Here is a 17,153-nt window from a genome sequence, read left to right on the forward strand (position 1 = left end):
TATTCAGGCACATATACAGTCTGCGGTAAGCAAAAACACTACAACAACAGCAAGAAAAGCGAAGGCAACATGAAAAAAGTAGTGGACAATTCGCGTAGAGAAGTTACCAGGAGAAGAACCATATCTAACTACGAGTAGTAAATAATTAGTGCCTGAGACACACCAGAGTTGTAAAGCAATACTGCTGATTACATTCCAGCTCTGGTGAATTTTGAAGCTATTTCTTTAAGAAAGCAAAAACACCAGATCAAATTAGTGAACAATCAGTATCTGAGAGACACCAGAGTTGCAGAGGAATATTGCTAATACCAGTTCAGCTCTGGTGAACTTTGAAGTTATGTCTTTAAGACAAGCGAAAATACCAGTTTGAATTAGTGAACAACTAGTATCTGAGACACACCAGAGTTGGAAAGCAATATTGCTGATCCCAATTCAGCTCTGGTGAATTTTGATTCCATTTCTTTAAGACAAGCAAAAATACTTACTAGTAAGAGTTTGCATAGAAAATACAGAGACCTGCATTGTAAAATTTAAACAGAGGAGATGTTAAGCTGCAAGCTCTACATTCACAGTATGTACCGATGTGAAATGCTGGGCACAATAAAGCTGTCATGTCAGCATAACCAGCGATTGCAGAATAAGAAACGCATCAAGAGACAGTCAGCCAGCAAATAAGTGACTGGTCTCCCATGGATGGTACACAGTAAAGCTGGGTTGCCCTCAGGCTTAAGCCTCCCATCAAACCATTGAGGGGCGCCTACATAAAACGGTAAAGCCCACAAGAATGAACTGTCTACGATCCAACAATGCCCCGAAGATACAGTCAGCTATATTCAGTATTGTAGCAACAAAGAACTGCAAGCCCCGCTATTCAGGCAAACAATCAACAGTGAAAAAAGAAAATACACCAAGAGCACGAGAGGCAGAGGGGATATGATAAAATTAGTAATCGTCAGAATTGTGAAGTACAAATGCAGAGATTCACACAGAAGTAACCAGGAAAGGAACTTCTCTAACCTATCTCAGAGGTTATGCACTGAGGCAAAATGAGAAAGAACTGAGAAGCCCCGTGTATCAGGCTAACAATCTACAGTAAGGAAAGGCAATAGTACAACAAGAGCAAGAGAAGCAGAAGGAATATGATAAAACTAGTAATCAACAGAATTGTAAAGCACAATGCAAACACAATTCATAGAGGAATGGCCAGGAAAGGACCTTTTCTAACTAATTTTGGAGGTTGCACTGAGGCAAAAGGGCATACACATGTATCACTTGGCTAACTGATATGCACTCTGCATCCATGCATACGATATACGTAAATAATAGGACTGTATTCTACTTCTGTTCTGTCACAGTTAGTTCAAACACGATATTATTTTGATTGGTAGGTATTTCTTGACCAGTTCAATTACTGACGTAATACAGAACAGTATAGATCAGTGTATTGAACTGCTGAGGAAACTACAAACTACATGTAAGCTTTAACAGGAAATGGATGAGAACTCTTCGACTAAACAGTCCACGAATATAGATCAATTCAAAAATGAACAGCCAACACATGGAACTTTTATAACCATAATGACAGAGGTCACTTTCAAAACAAAAATAAATAAAGATGCCCTTGCCTTCAATAAAGTCAAAATAAGAGGCAACAGTTCATTTATAAACATAATTAAAGAGGTTGCTCTCAAAACTACCAAGTGCTATGGCTGAACGAGAGAGGAGAACAAAGAAGAGGATGGGTTGATGGGTGTGACCAGATTACCAGAGAGGGTAGCATCTGAAATCATCCTCTGATCCTCAGGCAGACTACTGACACAATAGACTCGGAATCATGTCTAGGGACAGTTGAGACTCGGAATCATGTCCTGGTACATACATGATGTTGAGACTCGGAATCATGTCTAGGGAAAGTTTCTTGACTTATTGACATTTGACAGTCCTTGCTAAATGCTAAGTAGTGATCTAAACGCTCTTATATTTCTTTACAGAGGGAGTAATTATGAAACTAAACAGAATCCTGACAATATATATGAACAACAGCTGAGCTTATCCTGGTCCATGATACAGAAACTCTGAGCTCATGACTGGGAAAAAAATCTCTGGCCATCTCTGCTTAATCTCCTAATAAATGGTTAAATGATGCCCCTCTTCACATAATACAGTCCTTGGTAAGTTCGACACCAGAAAGAACCCTATTGGTATGGAAGCATGGACCTATATAATACTCCCTCCATTCCAAAATAGATGACTCAACTTTGTACTAACTTTAGTATAAAGTTAGCACAAAGTTGAATCATCTATTTTGGAACGGAGGGAGTACTAGATAGCTTGAACCAACTAGTGATAGAATTGGAGTCCTTGGCTGCCATGGTTAGCCATGCGCCTGCCCATGACGGGAGGTAGGTGATTCCTCAAACAGAACACACAACAGTAAGCAATCAACACTATATACTCCGTCTGTAAAGAAATATAAGAGCATTTAGAAAACTGCTCTAGTGATCCAAATGCTCTTATATTTCTTTACCGAGGGAGTACATGACAAAAGAAGTGTTCTTTTTGCTATCTATCAAGTGTTAAACTCTACAGGTCATGTGAAGAATCAGCATAGGTAGATTTAACCAGTATCTAGAGCACGTTTCATCATTCCATCAACTTCAGCATGCAAAATCAAACAACAAAAACTCAGTCATCTAACCTAAACAAACTCATTGAGGAGTACCACAATTGAGAGAAAAGTGATACCTTTTCGGTGTCAAGCAAGAGGATATAATCAGACATCACGCATTCAGCAGACAGGTTTCTCCTTTCTCTCATAAATAGTTCATCATTTATTTAACTATCCATTACTCAGTGAACAGAGGTGGTTTCCCCGCCCTCTGTGCCTAGACCATACAACACACCGGCATATTTCTCAGTTAATCCGCCGAAGTATGACTCCTTGAGCTTGTTGAAGGAGAGCGCGGTCAGCAGTGAATCGGAGCCTGCCTGATGGCAGATCCCGACCCGCTCGACGTCGAGCAGCTCAGCGAGCTTGTTCAGCCCGCCGTGGAGGCTATTGCAGAATCTCATCAAGTGCTTGATGTCGTAGATCACTGGGAAGTAAATCCTGATGAGGTCGAAGAAGCCGGAGCTGGTGTCCGGCAGGTTGGAGCCGGTGAGCAGCTTGAGCAAGTAGCCGAAGTCGTAGCCGCTGTGGAAGGTGACCCAGTGGATCTCGGCGTTGAGGACGACGCCGGAGGACATGAGCAGCTCGGCGAAGCGGCGCGAGTCGGCCCCCTCGGCGGCGTGGCGGGCGAAGTCGATCCCGCTGCGGCGCAGCAGGTCGATGGAGTCCGCGGCGGCGACGTCGGTGCGCGGGTCGAAGCCCCGGAAGTTGAACTGCCAGACGCAGGGGCGGCCGTCCGGGCCGAGGGCGGGGAGGCCGCCGCGCTCGTCGGAGAAGGTGAGGCCGAGCTGGATGAGCTTGAGCATGTCGACGTTGGCCTTGAGCGTGGCGTAGTTGAAGTCGGCGTTGGACTTGAAGGTGCCGAGCGGGCGGCAGACGACGCCGGGGAACTCGGTGTCCATGGCGACGTAGGGGTAGTCGTCGACGATCTCCCGGATGACGGCGAACTCGGCCTCGAGGTTCTCCGCCCACACCTCGCGGATCTCCACCCCGTCGGGCTTCTCTACGGTCGGCGTCGCCATCGGCTACCGGGCATCAAAGATTCGAGCTTCTCCTCCCCTCTCCTTCCTGGAAGCCTCGGAGCTGGGCAGTGCGGCGGAGCGGAAGGCGGCGGGGCCCACGGGCGAGCGGCGAGGGGCGGTGGCTCCCGTGGGCGGGGAGGTGGGGCGGGGCGGGGCGGGAGGAGGAGATCCAGGGGAGGGGGGAGGGGGGAGGAGCGTGGGATTGGGGATTCGGGGGAAGAAGAGGGGAGGGGGAACGCGACGCGAATGGGGAAAGTGGGTGACGTGCGCCGCCCGGGTCGGATTGGTGCCACGTGGCGGGCCCCGCAAATGGTGGGTCCCGTGGCATGATTGCCGGCCGACAGCTTGAGGAGGGGCGCCTTCTGGGTGGCTGCCCGGTGGGGCTCGCGGGGCCAATTTTTGTGTGGAGGCACGTCAGGTCAGGGCTGGATTGGAACCAGCAAGGAAAACAAGGGAAGTGTGCATGAACAATTTGGTTTTGTTTTGCTTCTTCCCATGAAGAGGGTTTTCTTTGACTTGGGGTTGGTCAATGCAAGTCTTCATTTCTCTACGCTTTTCTTTAGCCTTCTTCTTCTTCCTCTTCACATGAAAAATGTCCGTGGTTTGCAACGAATATATTAACATCAGAGTAAAAATATGTTAACTTAAAAAAGGGTAAAAGTAGGCTGTCGCGGTGAAAGGATACACTATAGCAACGAAACCCGACTCTTGTGAAAAAAAGATTCTATGACGCTAAAAACAGACCGTCGCTGCGAAGAAGTACAACCATGGCAATAAAACATGTTTCCCATGGAAGAAAAATATGTCATGGTAGCAAAAATGGAACGCCATGAGACACACACAAAAAAAGCTCTAGGCCATGTTAATTTAGTTTCCATGTGAGTCATCAACTATCATGAAAATAAGAGCAAGATACATTACATTGAACCAGGATATCAAACCAACGTCAAAGGTGCGGGTTCACACATCATAGCATTTTGCTCCAAATACTGATATTGTTCTTTCATCCTTGTAAGGGCATCTTCAACGGCTATCCGCAAATTTTCTCTCGCATCCGTACGCGGACAGGGGAAGATCAATTCGCGGACACGGATCCGGGAGGACGACATCCAATGCTAGCCGCATACATCCGACCTTCCTCATTATTTTTCAAGTTTGCACTATCAAATAGACGCATGCAAAGGGTGCACACGTACAAATAGCCGCATGTAGCACTAGTTCAAATTTTAAAAAGTTCAAATATTACATCCCAACATTGTTGTCCCTTTTAACCGTCCGTTGATGCTCAATCAGATCTTCCTTCAGCTGCTCGTGAGTTGGCCGATGCCGAATTTGTTGATGCATTTGAATAAACTCTTCAAATGTGGTTGTATTCTGCTTCGCAAGTTGGATAGGATTCCATGTTCTCAAATTTCAGAGCTGCGACAACATCGTCACCCTCATCCTCGACGATCATGTTGTGCATGATCACACAACATGTCATCACCTCCCATAAGGTTTTCGGATCATGTTGTTTAGCAGGTCCACGAACAACTGCAAAACGACCCTGCAGAACTCCAAATGTTCTATGAATATCCTTTCTAGTTGCTTCTTGTCTTTGGGCAAAGTGGGACTTTTTTTGGCCAACTGGGTTTGAGATGGTGCTGACAAAGGTAGTCCATGGAGGATAGATACCATCAACCAGATAGTAGCACATGTTGTACTCATGTCCATTGATATTATACTGACAAGGAGGAGCTTTTCCTTCAGTCAGCCTCGCAAACAATGATGGTTGTTGCGGCACATTGATGTCATTATGAGACCCGGATATGCCAAAGAAAGCGTGCCAAATCCAAAGATCTTGTGATGCAACTGCTTCAAGAATGATGGAGTTCTTAACATGACCCTGATATTGCCCTTGTAAAGCCTTAGGGAAATTCTTCCGTTTCCAATGCATGCAGTCAAGAGATCCAAGCAAACCTAGGCATCCTCTTGCTTCTGAGATTGCCAAGAGCCTCTCGGTGTCTGCCACAGTTGGTTCTCTCAGGTACTGAGGTCCGAACACCTTGACCACAATAGTTGCAAACCTGACCATGGCATCTCCGTGTGTGCTCTCAGACATTTGTAGGTACTCGTCCCATGAATCAACGGTCGTGCCATATGCAAGCATCCGGAGTGCGGCTGTGCACTTATGGCAACCAGAGAAGCCAATCATTCCCACAACGTCCTTCTTCAGGATCAGCATCATAGGACCGAGCGCTATGGTACAAACGATCAAAGACAGTCTTGCGCATCCAAAAACGCCGACGGAAATGGTCAGCGAATAGTGCATCGGGGGCAAACTAGTCGGCCATCAGTGTCAAGTGGTCGCGCGACCTGTTGCGGTTGAGCACTCGATGACCCTTGATTGAGCCCTTGAAATTGAGAACACGCTCATCCACACGCTCTATGTCTTCAAGGACCGTCTGCATCATCGCCGTCTCATCGGAGTACTCCTCCTCGTTCGACGAGCTGTCGGACGACTCAACATACTGCTCGTATATGTACTCCAAATCGAAATCTGTTGCTAGAAAGAAGAAGGGACAACTATTTTTAGCTCCGGCGATTCATTGAACTATTGTCGGGCATGGTGAGAATAGTAGCAGCGAATGGTACCTGGCGGGACGGTCGGAGTATAGGGGTTGAACGTAAACGGAGGAGAAGAGGGGAGAGCCCTGCTCGAGCGTTGGATATGTCGGAGACATAGAGTTTCGGCAGGGGTGTGGCATGGTGGCCGGGGTGGTGGAGCGGCGGCGAAGGCAAGAGAGAAAGAAGGAAGGAGAGAAAATGGGGAGGATGGAGTCGCGGGGTCCGATGAGGGTTTTGGGTGGGCCGGGGTGTCGGATTCCTACGTTTCGCGTGTCCGGACTCCCTCAAAGCTCCCCCATTTTTGTCTCCGGTTTGTGAAGGAAATCGCATCCGGACTGCCCCGCGGACCGATACAGACCCGCGGTGGATGGCTTGCGTGGTCCGGACGCACGCGGGCGGTTTGCGGGTCTACCTTGGAGATGCCCTAACAACAACATCCAATGAGAGGAGTTGTAGCAACGAGTTGCTTGACGCATTGAAGGATGGGGAAATCCAAATTGGATTTCACTCTTTAGATACCATACCGGGGCCCTATTATGCGCTTGTGCACTTTTTGTTGCATGCTACTTCAACACACAACAAGCATTTGTGTAATGAGAATCCACCGACTGACCATATGTACCAGGTTTCTGAGAACGTCTTGTGTAATTCTCATGAACGGGCGTTGGCGACAAAAGAACACATTCAAGTGGCCAGGATGGCTGGAAGCGTGGCCGACTTCCTCCCTTTCATCGGTGCCCATGGTGTCCGGGAAGCAATCATCGGCCGACAGGTCGGTCGCCTCCCCAAACTTGGGCACGCTGACCGTGAACGGGCGAACGACAGTAGGCGCCCTCGTGGGTCCTCCCCATATCCCATGTGTACACATCCCATAGCACCTCCACGAACACCATGTCCCTCATGCACGCACTCCACCCTAACACGCTCCACAAACATATTGGCGCCTGATACGTCTCAAATGTGTATATAATTTTTAATTGTTTAATGTTATTATAATATCATTTTTACAGCATTTTATATTTTTTACTGTGCTATCCTATTAATTCAGTTCCCAGAGTCAGTGGATATTTTCTACATGTTTTTGGTTTTCTAGAAAACCATATCTTCATAGGTAAAAAATTCTAAGGATTTAGTACGGTTTTTCCCGAAGATTCCAGAAAGTGTCGGGACCTGCCGGGGGGCATGTCGGGGTTACGATCCTGACATTGAGTACTAGGGGTACGAAAGACGGGCGGAGCCTAGCTATGGCGCAGATGTAACACTCGGTGTTTACGAGTTCAGGCTCTCTCGGAGGAGGTAACAACCCTACATCTCGTGCCCTGAGGCTTGTTTTCTCTTGGGGGGGGGGGGAGGGGGGTATGATTACAAAGAGTGCTTAACCCTTGTCAAGGAGGAAGAGGGCAGCTTATATAGAGTGCGTCGCGGCCTCTTTACTCCCACGTTACAAGGGTGGTTTAATAGAGATAACTACCGCGGTTACTAGTGTTAATATCCACAACTACGGCAGTTACAGGTAACGGTAGCCATGACTATACTTAAAGTCTGACTTAAGACTACTCGACTGTTGCAGCTCCCACCTCATCCCTTCACCTTCCTTGTCCAAGTGGTGATGGCTGGGCCGATTGGAGGGAAGATGCCCGAGTGCCGTTAGTGCGTTCGAGTGGACTTCTTGTCATACGCATCCGAACGCGTCTATGGTCCGGAGACCTATCCATGATGCTGTGGGGCCCTAGGTGGGCCTTAGCTGTTAGGTCTTTGACCCTACATGTATTAGCTGACCTCATCATTAGCCCCCGAATCGGTTGAGGTTTCGTAGGACAAATGGATTGAGCTTCCCGGTCCGAGTGCTTCACGGGCACTCGGAATATGTTTCTGAATAGTAACCCGTTGTGTGTTGGATGAAAACGCAATGGATTCTGGACTAAAAGGTATTCCGAGTGATCGAACGTTTGTTGATCGCCGAGCAAAACCTAGTGGCATTCATATGTCTCTCGGGAGAGATAGACTTCAGGCCCGAGTGTGGACATGTCATAAAACCCGAGTGACGATGCCAGCGCGTGGTCTGACTCTCTGGGGAGATGACACTCCTTATCCCAGGTGAACGCCAGCGTAGGCCATCTCCGAGTCCAAGTTTATGAGGCATGCGTCTTGGAGCCTAGTGAAAGGGCCAAGTTAACATGTGGAAGGGCGTCAAGATCATCCCATAGCAATCCTGAAGGTGACTCCAGTCGAGTGTTTACGTGTCCGAGTGCACGGATTTCCGCTAAGGGTTGTCAGCCAGACTGACAAGCGTCCTTTAGGAAAGGAGCGGTGGGCAATAAATTGGGTTGATTTGTTACGGAAATTCCGGGATTTGAAATCAGGCGTGCACGCGTGGAAGCGGTTACGCCGCAGCTAGTGGGGAAAGTGGTGGCATGACTCCTCGATCCTCGCCCCGAAAATCCGCCACGTGTTGCACTGTTCCTGCATGTATGGCCGTCACAGGCACCGTGGATCTTGAGATCAGCGGCAGAAAATCAGCGGCCGATTTTTACCCGTGATATAAAAGATTTGGGGGTTAGGGTAATTCCCTCATATCCCATTTCTCCCTCGACTCCTCCACTTCTCTTCGCCACCCGCTTATTCACCCCGTGTGCCAAAGCACTCGAGGCCATGGCGAAGGACTCCACCATGAAGCTAGAGAAGGTGAAGAAAGCAAGAAAGGTCGGGTCGTCGAGCTCGGGCCCATCGGTGGGCCGCGTCACAGCGGATTGGTTCCCCTCGCGCATCACGATGAAGCGGCGGCAAGAGCTCACGGATGACGGTCTCATTCCGACGGACGGATGGAGGCGGTCGGGGTGGGTGAGATCTAAAGGAAATATGCCCTAGAGGCAATAATAAAGTTGTTATTTATATTTCCTTATATCATGATAAATGTTTATTATTCATGCTATAATTGTATTAACCGGAGACATAATACATGTGTGAATACATAGACAAATAAAGTGTCACTAGTATGCCTCTACTTGACTAGCTCGTTGAATCAAAGATGGTTATGTTTCCTAACCATAGACATGAGTTGTCATTTGATTAACGGGGTCACATCATTAGTGAATGATGTGATTGACTTAAACCATTCCGTTAGCTTAGCATTTGATCGTTTAGTATATTGCTATTGCTTTCTTCATGACTTATACATGTTCCTATGACTATGAGATTATGCAACTCCCGAATACCGGAGGAACATTTTGTGTGCTACCAAACGTCACAACGTAACTGGGTGATTATAAAGGTGCTCTACAGGTGTCTCCGATGGTACTTGTTGAGTTGGCATAGATCAAGATTAGGATTTGTCACTCCGATTGTCGAAGAGGTATCTTTGGGCCCTCTCGGTAATGCACACCACTATAAGCCTTGCAAGCAATGCAATTAATGAGTTAGTTGTCGGATGATGTATTACGGAACGAGTAAAGAGACTTGTCGGTAACGAGATTGAACTAGGTATTGAGATACCGACGATCGAATCTCGGGCAAGTAACATACCGATGACAAAGGGAACAATGTATGTTGTTATGCGGTTTGACCGGTAAAGATCATCGTAGAATATGTGGGAGCCAATATGAGCATCCAGGTTCCGCTATTGTTTATTGACCGGAGACGTGTCTCGGTCATGTCTACATAGTTCTCGAACCTGTAGGGTCCGCACACTTAACGTTCGGTGACGATCGGTAATATGAGTTTATGTGTTTTGATGAACCGAAGGTAGTTCGGAGTCCGGATATGATCACGGACATGACGAGGAGTCTCGAAATGGTCGAGGCATAAAGATCGATATATTGGATGACTATGTTTGGACTTCGGAAGGGTTCCGGGTAAGTTCAGACAAATACCGGAGTATCGGGGGGTTACCGGAACCCCCCGGGGAGTGTAATGGGCCTCATGGGCCTTGGTGGAGAAGAGGAGGGGCGGCCAGGGCAGGCCGCCTGCCCCCTCCCCCTCTAGTCCGAATTGGACAAGAAAGGGGGGCGACGCCCCCCTTTTTCCTTCCCCCTCTCTCCTCCTTCCTTCCCTCCTACTCCTACTCTTGGAAGGGGTGGAATCCTACTCCCGGTGGGAGTAGGACTCCCCTTGGGGCGCGCCTAGGAGGGCTGGCCCTCCCCCTCCCCCACTCCTTTATATACGGGGGAGGGGGGCACCCCATAGACACACAAGTTGATCATTGATCTTTTAGCCGTGTGCGGTGCCCCCCTCCACCATAATCCACCTCGGTCACATCGTAGCGGTGCTTAGGCAAAGCCCTGCGTCGATAGCTTCGTCATCACCGTCATCACGCCATTGGGCTGATGGAACTCTCTTCAAAGCTCTATTGGATCGTGAGTTCGTGGGACGTCACCGAGCTGAACGTGTGCAAATCGCGGAGGTGCCATACATTCGGTACTAGGATCGGTCGATCGTGAAGACGTACGACTACATCAACCGCGTTGTCATAACGCTTCCGCTTACGGTCTACGAGGGTACGTGGACGACACTCTCCCCTCTCGTTGCTATGCATCACCATGATCTTGCGTGTGCGTAGGAATTTTTTTGAAATTACTACGTTCCCCAACAGTGGTATCAGAGCCAGTTTTATGCGTAGATGTTATATGCACGAGTAGAACACAAGTGAGTTATGGGCGATACAAGTCATACTGCTTACCAGCATGTCATACTTTGATTCGGCGGTATTGTTGGATGAAGCGGCCCGGACCGACATTACGCGTACGCTTACGCGAGACTGGTTCTACCGACGTGCTTCGCACCCAGGTGGCTGGCGGGTGTCAGTTTCTCCAACTTTAGTTGAGTCGAGTGTGGCTACGCCCGGTCCTTGTGAAGGTTAAAACAACACATACTTGACGAAATATCGTTGTGGTTTTGATGCGTAGGTAAGAACGGTTCTTGCTCAGCCTGTAGCAGCCACGTAAAACTTGCAACAACAAAGTAGAGGACGTCTAACTTGTTTTTGCAAGGCATGTTGTGATGTGATATGGTCAAGACATGATGCTAAATTTTATTGTATGAGATGATCATGTTTTGTAACAGAGTTATCGGCAACTGGCAGGAGCCATATGGTTGTCGCTTTATTGTATGAAATGCAATCGCCATGTAATTGCTTTACTTTATCACTAAGCGGTAGCGATAGTCGTAGAAGCAATAGTTGGCGAGACGACAATGATGCTACGATGGAGATCAAGGTGTCGCGACGGTGACGATGGTGATCATGACGGTGCTTTGGAGATGGAGATCAAAGGCACAAGATGATGATGGCCATATCATATCACTTATATTGATTGCATGTGATGTTTATCTTTTATGCATCTTATTTTGCTTAGATCGACGGTAGCATTATAAGATGATCTCTCACTAAATTTCAAGGTATAAGTGTTCTCCCTGAGTATGCACCTTTGCGAAAGTTCGTCGTGCCGAGACACCACGTGATGATCGGGTGTGATAAACTCTACGTTCACATACAACGGGTGCAAGCCAGTTTTGCACACGCAGAATACTCGGGTTAAACTTGACGAGCCTAGCTTATGCAGATATGGCCTCGGAACACTGAGACCGAAAGGCCGAGCGTGAATCATATAGTAGATATGATCAACATAGTGATGTTCACCATTGAAAACTACTCCATCTCACGTGATGATCGGACATGGTTTAGTTGATATGGATCACGTGATCAGTTAGATGATTAGAGGGATGTCTATCTAAGTGGGAGTTCTTTAGTAATATGATTAATTGAACTTTAATTTATCATGAACTTAGTACCTGATAGTATTTTGCATGTCTATGTTGTTGTAGATAGATGGCCCGTGCTGTTGTTCCGTTGAATTTTAATGCATTCCTTGAGAAAGCAAAGTTGAAAGATGATGGTAGCAATTACACGGACTGGGTCCGTAACTTGAGGATTATCCTCATTGCTGCACAGAAGAATTACGTCCTGGAAGCACCTCTAGGTGCCAAACCCGTTGTAGGAGCAACGCCAGATGTTATGAACGTCTGGCAGAGCAAAGCTGATGACTACTCGATAGTTCAGTGTGTCATGCTTTACGGCTTAGAACCGGGACTTCAACGATGTTTTGAAAGTCATGGAGCATATGAGATGTTCCTAGTTGAAGTTAATATTTCAAGCAAATGCCCGGATTGAGAGATATGAAATCTCCAATAAGTTCTACAGCTGCAAGATGGAGGAGAATAGTTCTGTCAGTGAGCATATACTCAAAATGTCTGGGCATAACAATCACTTGATTCAACTGGGAGTTAATCTTCCAGATGATAGTGTCATTGACAGAATTCTTCAATCACTGCCACCAAGCTACAAGAGCTTCGTGATGAACTATAACATGCAAGGGATGGATAAGACAATTCCCGAGCTCTTCGCAATGCTAAAGGCTGCGGAGGTAGAAATCAAGAAGGAACATCAAGTGTTGATGGTCAACAAGACCACCAGTTTTAAGAAAAAGGGTAAAGGGAAGAAGGGGAACTTCAAGAAGAACGGCAAGCAAGTTGCTGCTCAAGTGAAGAAGCCCAAGTCTGGACCTAAGCCTGAGACTGAGTGCTTCTACTACAAAGGGACTGGTCACTGGAAGCGGAACTGCCCCAAGTATTTGGCGGATAAGAAGGATGGCAAGGTGAACAAAGGTATATGTGATATACATGTTATTGATGTGTACCTTACTAATGCTCGTAGTAGCACCTGGGTATTTGATACTGGTTCTGTTGCTAATATTTGAAACTCAAAACAGGGACTACGGATTAAGCGAAGATTGGCTAAGGACGAGGTGACGATGCGCTTGGGAAATGGTTCCAAAGTCGATGTGATCGCGGTCGGCACGCTACCTCTACATCTACCTTCAGGATTAGTTTTAGACCTGAATAATTGTTATTTGGTGCCAGCGTTGAGCATGAACATTATATCTGGATCTTGTTTGATGCGAGACGGTTATTCATTTAAATCAGAGAATAATGGTTGTTCTATTTATATGAGTAATATCTTTTATGGTCATGCACCCTTGAAGAGTGGTCTATTTTTGATGAATCTCGATAGTAGTGATACACATATTCATAATAATGAAGCCAAATGATGCAGAGTTGATAAGTATAGTGCAACTTATTTGTGGCACTGCCGTTTAGGTCATATTGGTGTAAAGCGCATGAAGAAACTCCATTCTGATGGACTTTTGAAATCACTTGATTATGAATCACTTGGTACTTGGGAACCATGCCTCATGGGCAAGATGACTAAAACACCGTTCTCCGGAACAATAGTGCAACTTATTTGTGGCACTGCCGTTTAGGTCATATTGGTGTAAAGCGCATGAAGAAACTCCATTCTGATGGACTTTTGAAATCACTTGATTATGAATCACTTGGTACTTGGGAACCATGCCTCATGGGCAAGATGACTAAAACACCGTTCTCCGGAACAATGGAGCGTGATACGTCTCTGTCGTATCTATAATTTTTGATTGTTCCATGCCAATATTCTACAACTTTCATATATTTTTGGCAACTTTTTATACTATTTTTGGGGACTAACATATTGATCCAGTGCCCAGTGCCAGTTCCTGTTTGTTGCATGTTTTTGTTTCGCAGAATATCCATATCAAATGGAGTCCAAACGGGATAAAAACGGACGGAGGATATTTTTGGAATATTTGGATAATATGGGAAGAAGAATCAACGCGAGACGGTGCCCGAGGTGGCCACGAGGCAGGGGGCGCGCCTGCCCCCTGGGCGCGCCCCTGACCCTCGTGGGCCACCCGTAAGGCGATTGCTGCTCTTCTTCGGCCGCAAGAAAGCTAATTTTCGGAGAAAAATCTGGGCGAAGGTTTCAATCCAATCGAAGTTACAGATCTCCAAATATATACGAAACGGTGAAAGGGCAGAAGAGAAGAACGCGAAAACAGAGAGAGACAGATCCAATCTCGGAGGGGCTTTCGCCCCTCCCATGCCATGGAGGCCAAGGACCAGAGGGGAAACCCTTCTCCCATCTAGGGAGGAGGTCAAGGAAGAAAAAGAAGAAGGGGGCCCCTCTCCCCCCTCTCTTCCGGTGGCGCCGGAACGCTGCCGTGGCCACCATCATCATCACCGCGATCTTCACCAACACCTCCGCCATCCTCACCAACATCTCCATCACCTCCCCCCCCTCTATCTACAGCGGTCCACTCTCCCGCAACCCGTTGTACCCTCTACTTGAACATGGTGCTTTATGCTTCATATTATTATCCAATGATGTGTTGCCATCCTATGATGTCTGAGTAGATTTTCGTTGTCCTATCGGTGGTTGATGAATTGCTATGATTGATTTAATTTGCTTGTGGTTATGTTGCTGTCCTTTGGTGTCCATCATATGAGCGCGCGCGTGGATCACACCATAGGGTTAGTTGTATGTTGATAGGACTATGTATTGGAGGGCAAGAGTGACAGAAGCTTCAACCTAGCATAGAAATTGATGCATACGGGATTGAAGGGGGACCAATATATCTTAATGCTATGGTTGGGTTTTACCTTAATGAACGTTAGTAGTTGCGGATGCTTGCTAATAGTTCCAATCATAAGTGCATAGAATTCCAAGTAAGGGATGACATGCTAGCAGTGGCCTCTCCCACATGAAACTTGCTATCGGTCTAGTAAAGTAGTCAATTGCTTAAGGGACAATTTCGCAACTCCTACCACCACTTTTCCACACTCGCTATATTAACTTTATTGCTTCTTTATCTAATCAGCCCCTACTTTTTATTTACGCGCTCTTTATATTCTTGCAAACCTATCCAAAAACACCTACAAAGTACTTCTAGTTTCATACTTGTTCTAGGTAAAGCGAACGTTAAGCGTGCGTAGAGTTGTATCGGTGGTCGATAGAACTTGAGGGAATATTTGTTCTACCTTTAGCTCCTCGTTGGGTTCGACACTCTTACTTATCGAAAGAGGCTACAATTGATCCCCTATACTTGTGGGTTATCAAGACCTTTTTCTGGCGCCGTTGACGGGGAGTCATAGCGTGGGGTGAATATTCTCGTGTGTGCTTGTTTGCTTTATCACTAAGTAATTTTTATTTGTTGTTCTAGTTCTTTTCTATCTTTAGTTATGGGTAGGAAACGCAAAATACCAAAAAATTAGTTGTATGTACTGAACCAATGGTTGAAGAACCACTCAAAATCTATCACACTCCTGAAGCTTTTTACTTGGATCATCTTCGATCCCTATGTGCTCGTGCTGAAACCCCAACTAGCTTAGTTGAGGGCAAATCTTTATATGAGCATGCTTGTTATGTGCGACACCGTATATCTGAAAAAGGGAAACATTTACTGGATCAAATTCATCGTTTGCAATGCTATGCTTGGAATTTATGTGAAATATATGATGTTACTTGTTGTTCTGAAAACCCTAAGAAACACCTTCCCTACCAATGTGAGTTTACTGATAATGGGATCGTATCTTCGTATGCTAAGGGTGTTTATAATTACTATGATGTTCAACAAATTGAAGAATTTGTTGCTTTTAAGGGTGCTTATGAAATTTCTTCTTTGATTGAAACATATGATGCTACTCTTTACAAATCTAAATTTTTTGCCATACTTGAATATTGTTATGATAATTATGCTTCTAATGCCTATGTTAAACCATATATTGAGGACTCCTCCGCTGTCCAAGAAGAGACTAATATTTTGCAGGAGTCTATGGAAGAAGAAATTGATGAAACTGTGAGCTCATTGGATGAAAAAGATGATGAGGAGAGCGAAGAACAAAAGGAGGAAGAGCGGATTAGCTACCCGTGCCCACCTTCTAATGAGAGTAACTCTTCAACTCATACATTGTTTAATTTCCCTTCGTGCTTACCGAAGGATGATTACTATGATGATTGTTATGATCCCGTTGATTCTTTTGAAATATCCCTTTTTGATGATGCTTGCTATGCTTGTGGCCAAGATGCCAATATGAATGATGCTTATGGAGATGAACTTGCTATAGTTACTTATGTTAAACATGAAATTGTTGCTATTGCACCCACACATGATAGTCCTATTATCCTTTTGAATTCTCCAAACTACACTATATTGGAGAAGTTTGCACTTATTAAGGATTATATTGATGGGTTGCCTTTTACCGTTGCACATGATGATTTTGATGAATATAATATGCATGTGCTTCCTGCTCCTACTTGCAATTATTATGAGAGAGGAACTATATCTCCACCTCTCTATGTTTCCAACATGATAAAATTGCAAGAAACTGTTTATACTATGCATTGGCCTTTACTATGTGTGCATGAATTGTTCTTTTATGACATGCCAATGCATAGGAAGAGAGTTAGACTTCGTTGTTGCATGATATATGTTACTTTGTGCTCCCTAATAAATCACAAATCATTGTTAATTAAAATTGGCTTTGATATACCTTGGGATCCCGGTGGATCCATTACTTGAGCACTATATGCCCAGCTTAATGGCTTTAAAGAAAGCGCTGCCAGGGAGACAACCCGGAAGTTCTAGAGAGTCATTTATTTCTGTTAAGTGCTTTCATATAGTTTAAAAACAAAAACAAAAATAAAGAGGGGAACCTAAAACTTTTTCAAAAAGAAAAGCGAAAGTGAGAAAAACGAGCATTGTTAAAGTGGGAGCTAGCCTTGAACTTTGTTCATGCTCACGGAAACTTTGTGAATCTTGATTACAGAAACTTTTCAACAAAAATAATTATCCCCTTGTACAATTCCATTGTATTATAAAAATAATGTGCCAAGGTTTGCCTTTAGGATGTTTACAATGCTTGTTGGTTTTTGCGGTGCAGGACAGAAACTTTGGCTGTAGTGCGCGATTTTTAATTTTTTACTGGAACGT

At 45.7% G+C, this 17,153-nt stretch overlaps 2 protein-coding genes across 2 annotated transcripts; both read right to left on the reverse strand.

Moving 5' to 3' along the window:
• Window positions 1–2,770: 2,770 nt before the first annotated feature.
• On the reverse strand, window positions 2,771–3,966 carry LOC109731874 (probable CCR4-associated factor 1 homolog 7). The gene has a single exon (XM_020291052.4). It carries the CDS (start codon window positions 3,688–3,690, stop codon window positions 2,851–2,853), a length of 840 nt encoding a protein of 279 aa, XP_020146641.1. The 5' UTR covers window positions 3,691–3,966; the 3' UTR covers window positions 2,771–2,850.
• Window positions 3,967–5,047: 1,081 nt separating this feature from the next.
• Window positions 5,048–6,001, reverse strand: LOC109731856 (uncharacterized). The gene has a single exon (XM_020291034.1). It carries the CDS (start codon window positions 5,999–6,001, stop codon window positions 5,048–5,050), a length of 954 nt encoding a protein of 317 aa, XP_020146623.1.
• Between the last annotated feature and the right edge of the window lie 11,152 nt (window positions 6,002–17,153).

Source organism: Aegilops tauschii, chromosome 5, assembly GCF_002575655.3.
Source record: "Aegilops tauschii subsp. strangulata cultivar AL8/78 chromosome 5, Aet v6.0, whole genome shotgun sequence".
NCBI classification, from domain to species: domain Eukaryota; kingdom Viridiplantae; phylum Streptophyta; class Magnoliopsida; order Poales; family Poaceae; genus Aegilops; species Aegilops tauschii.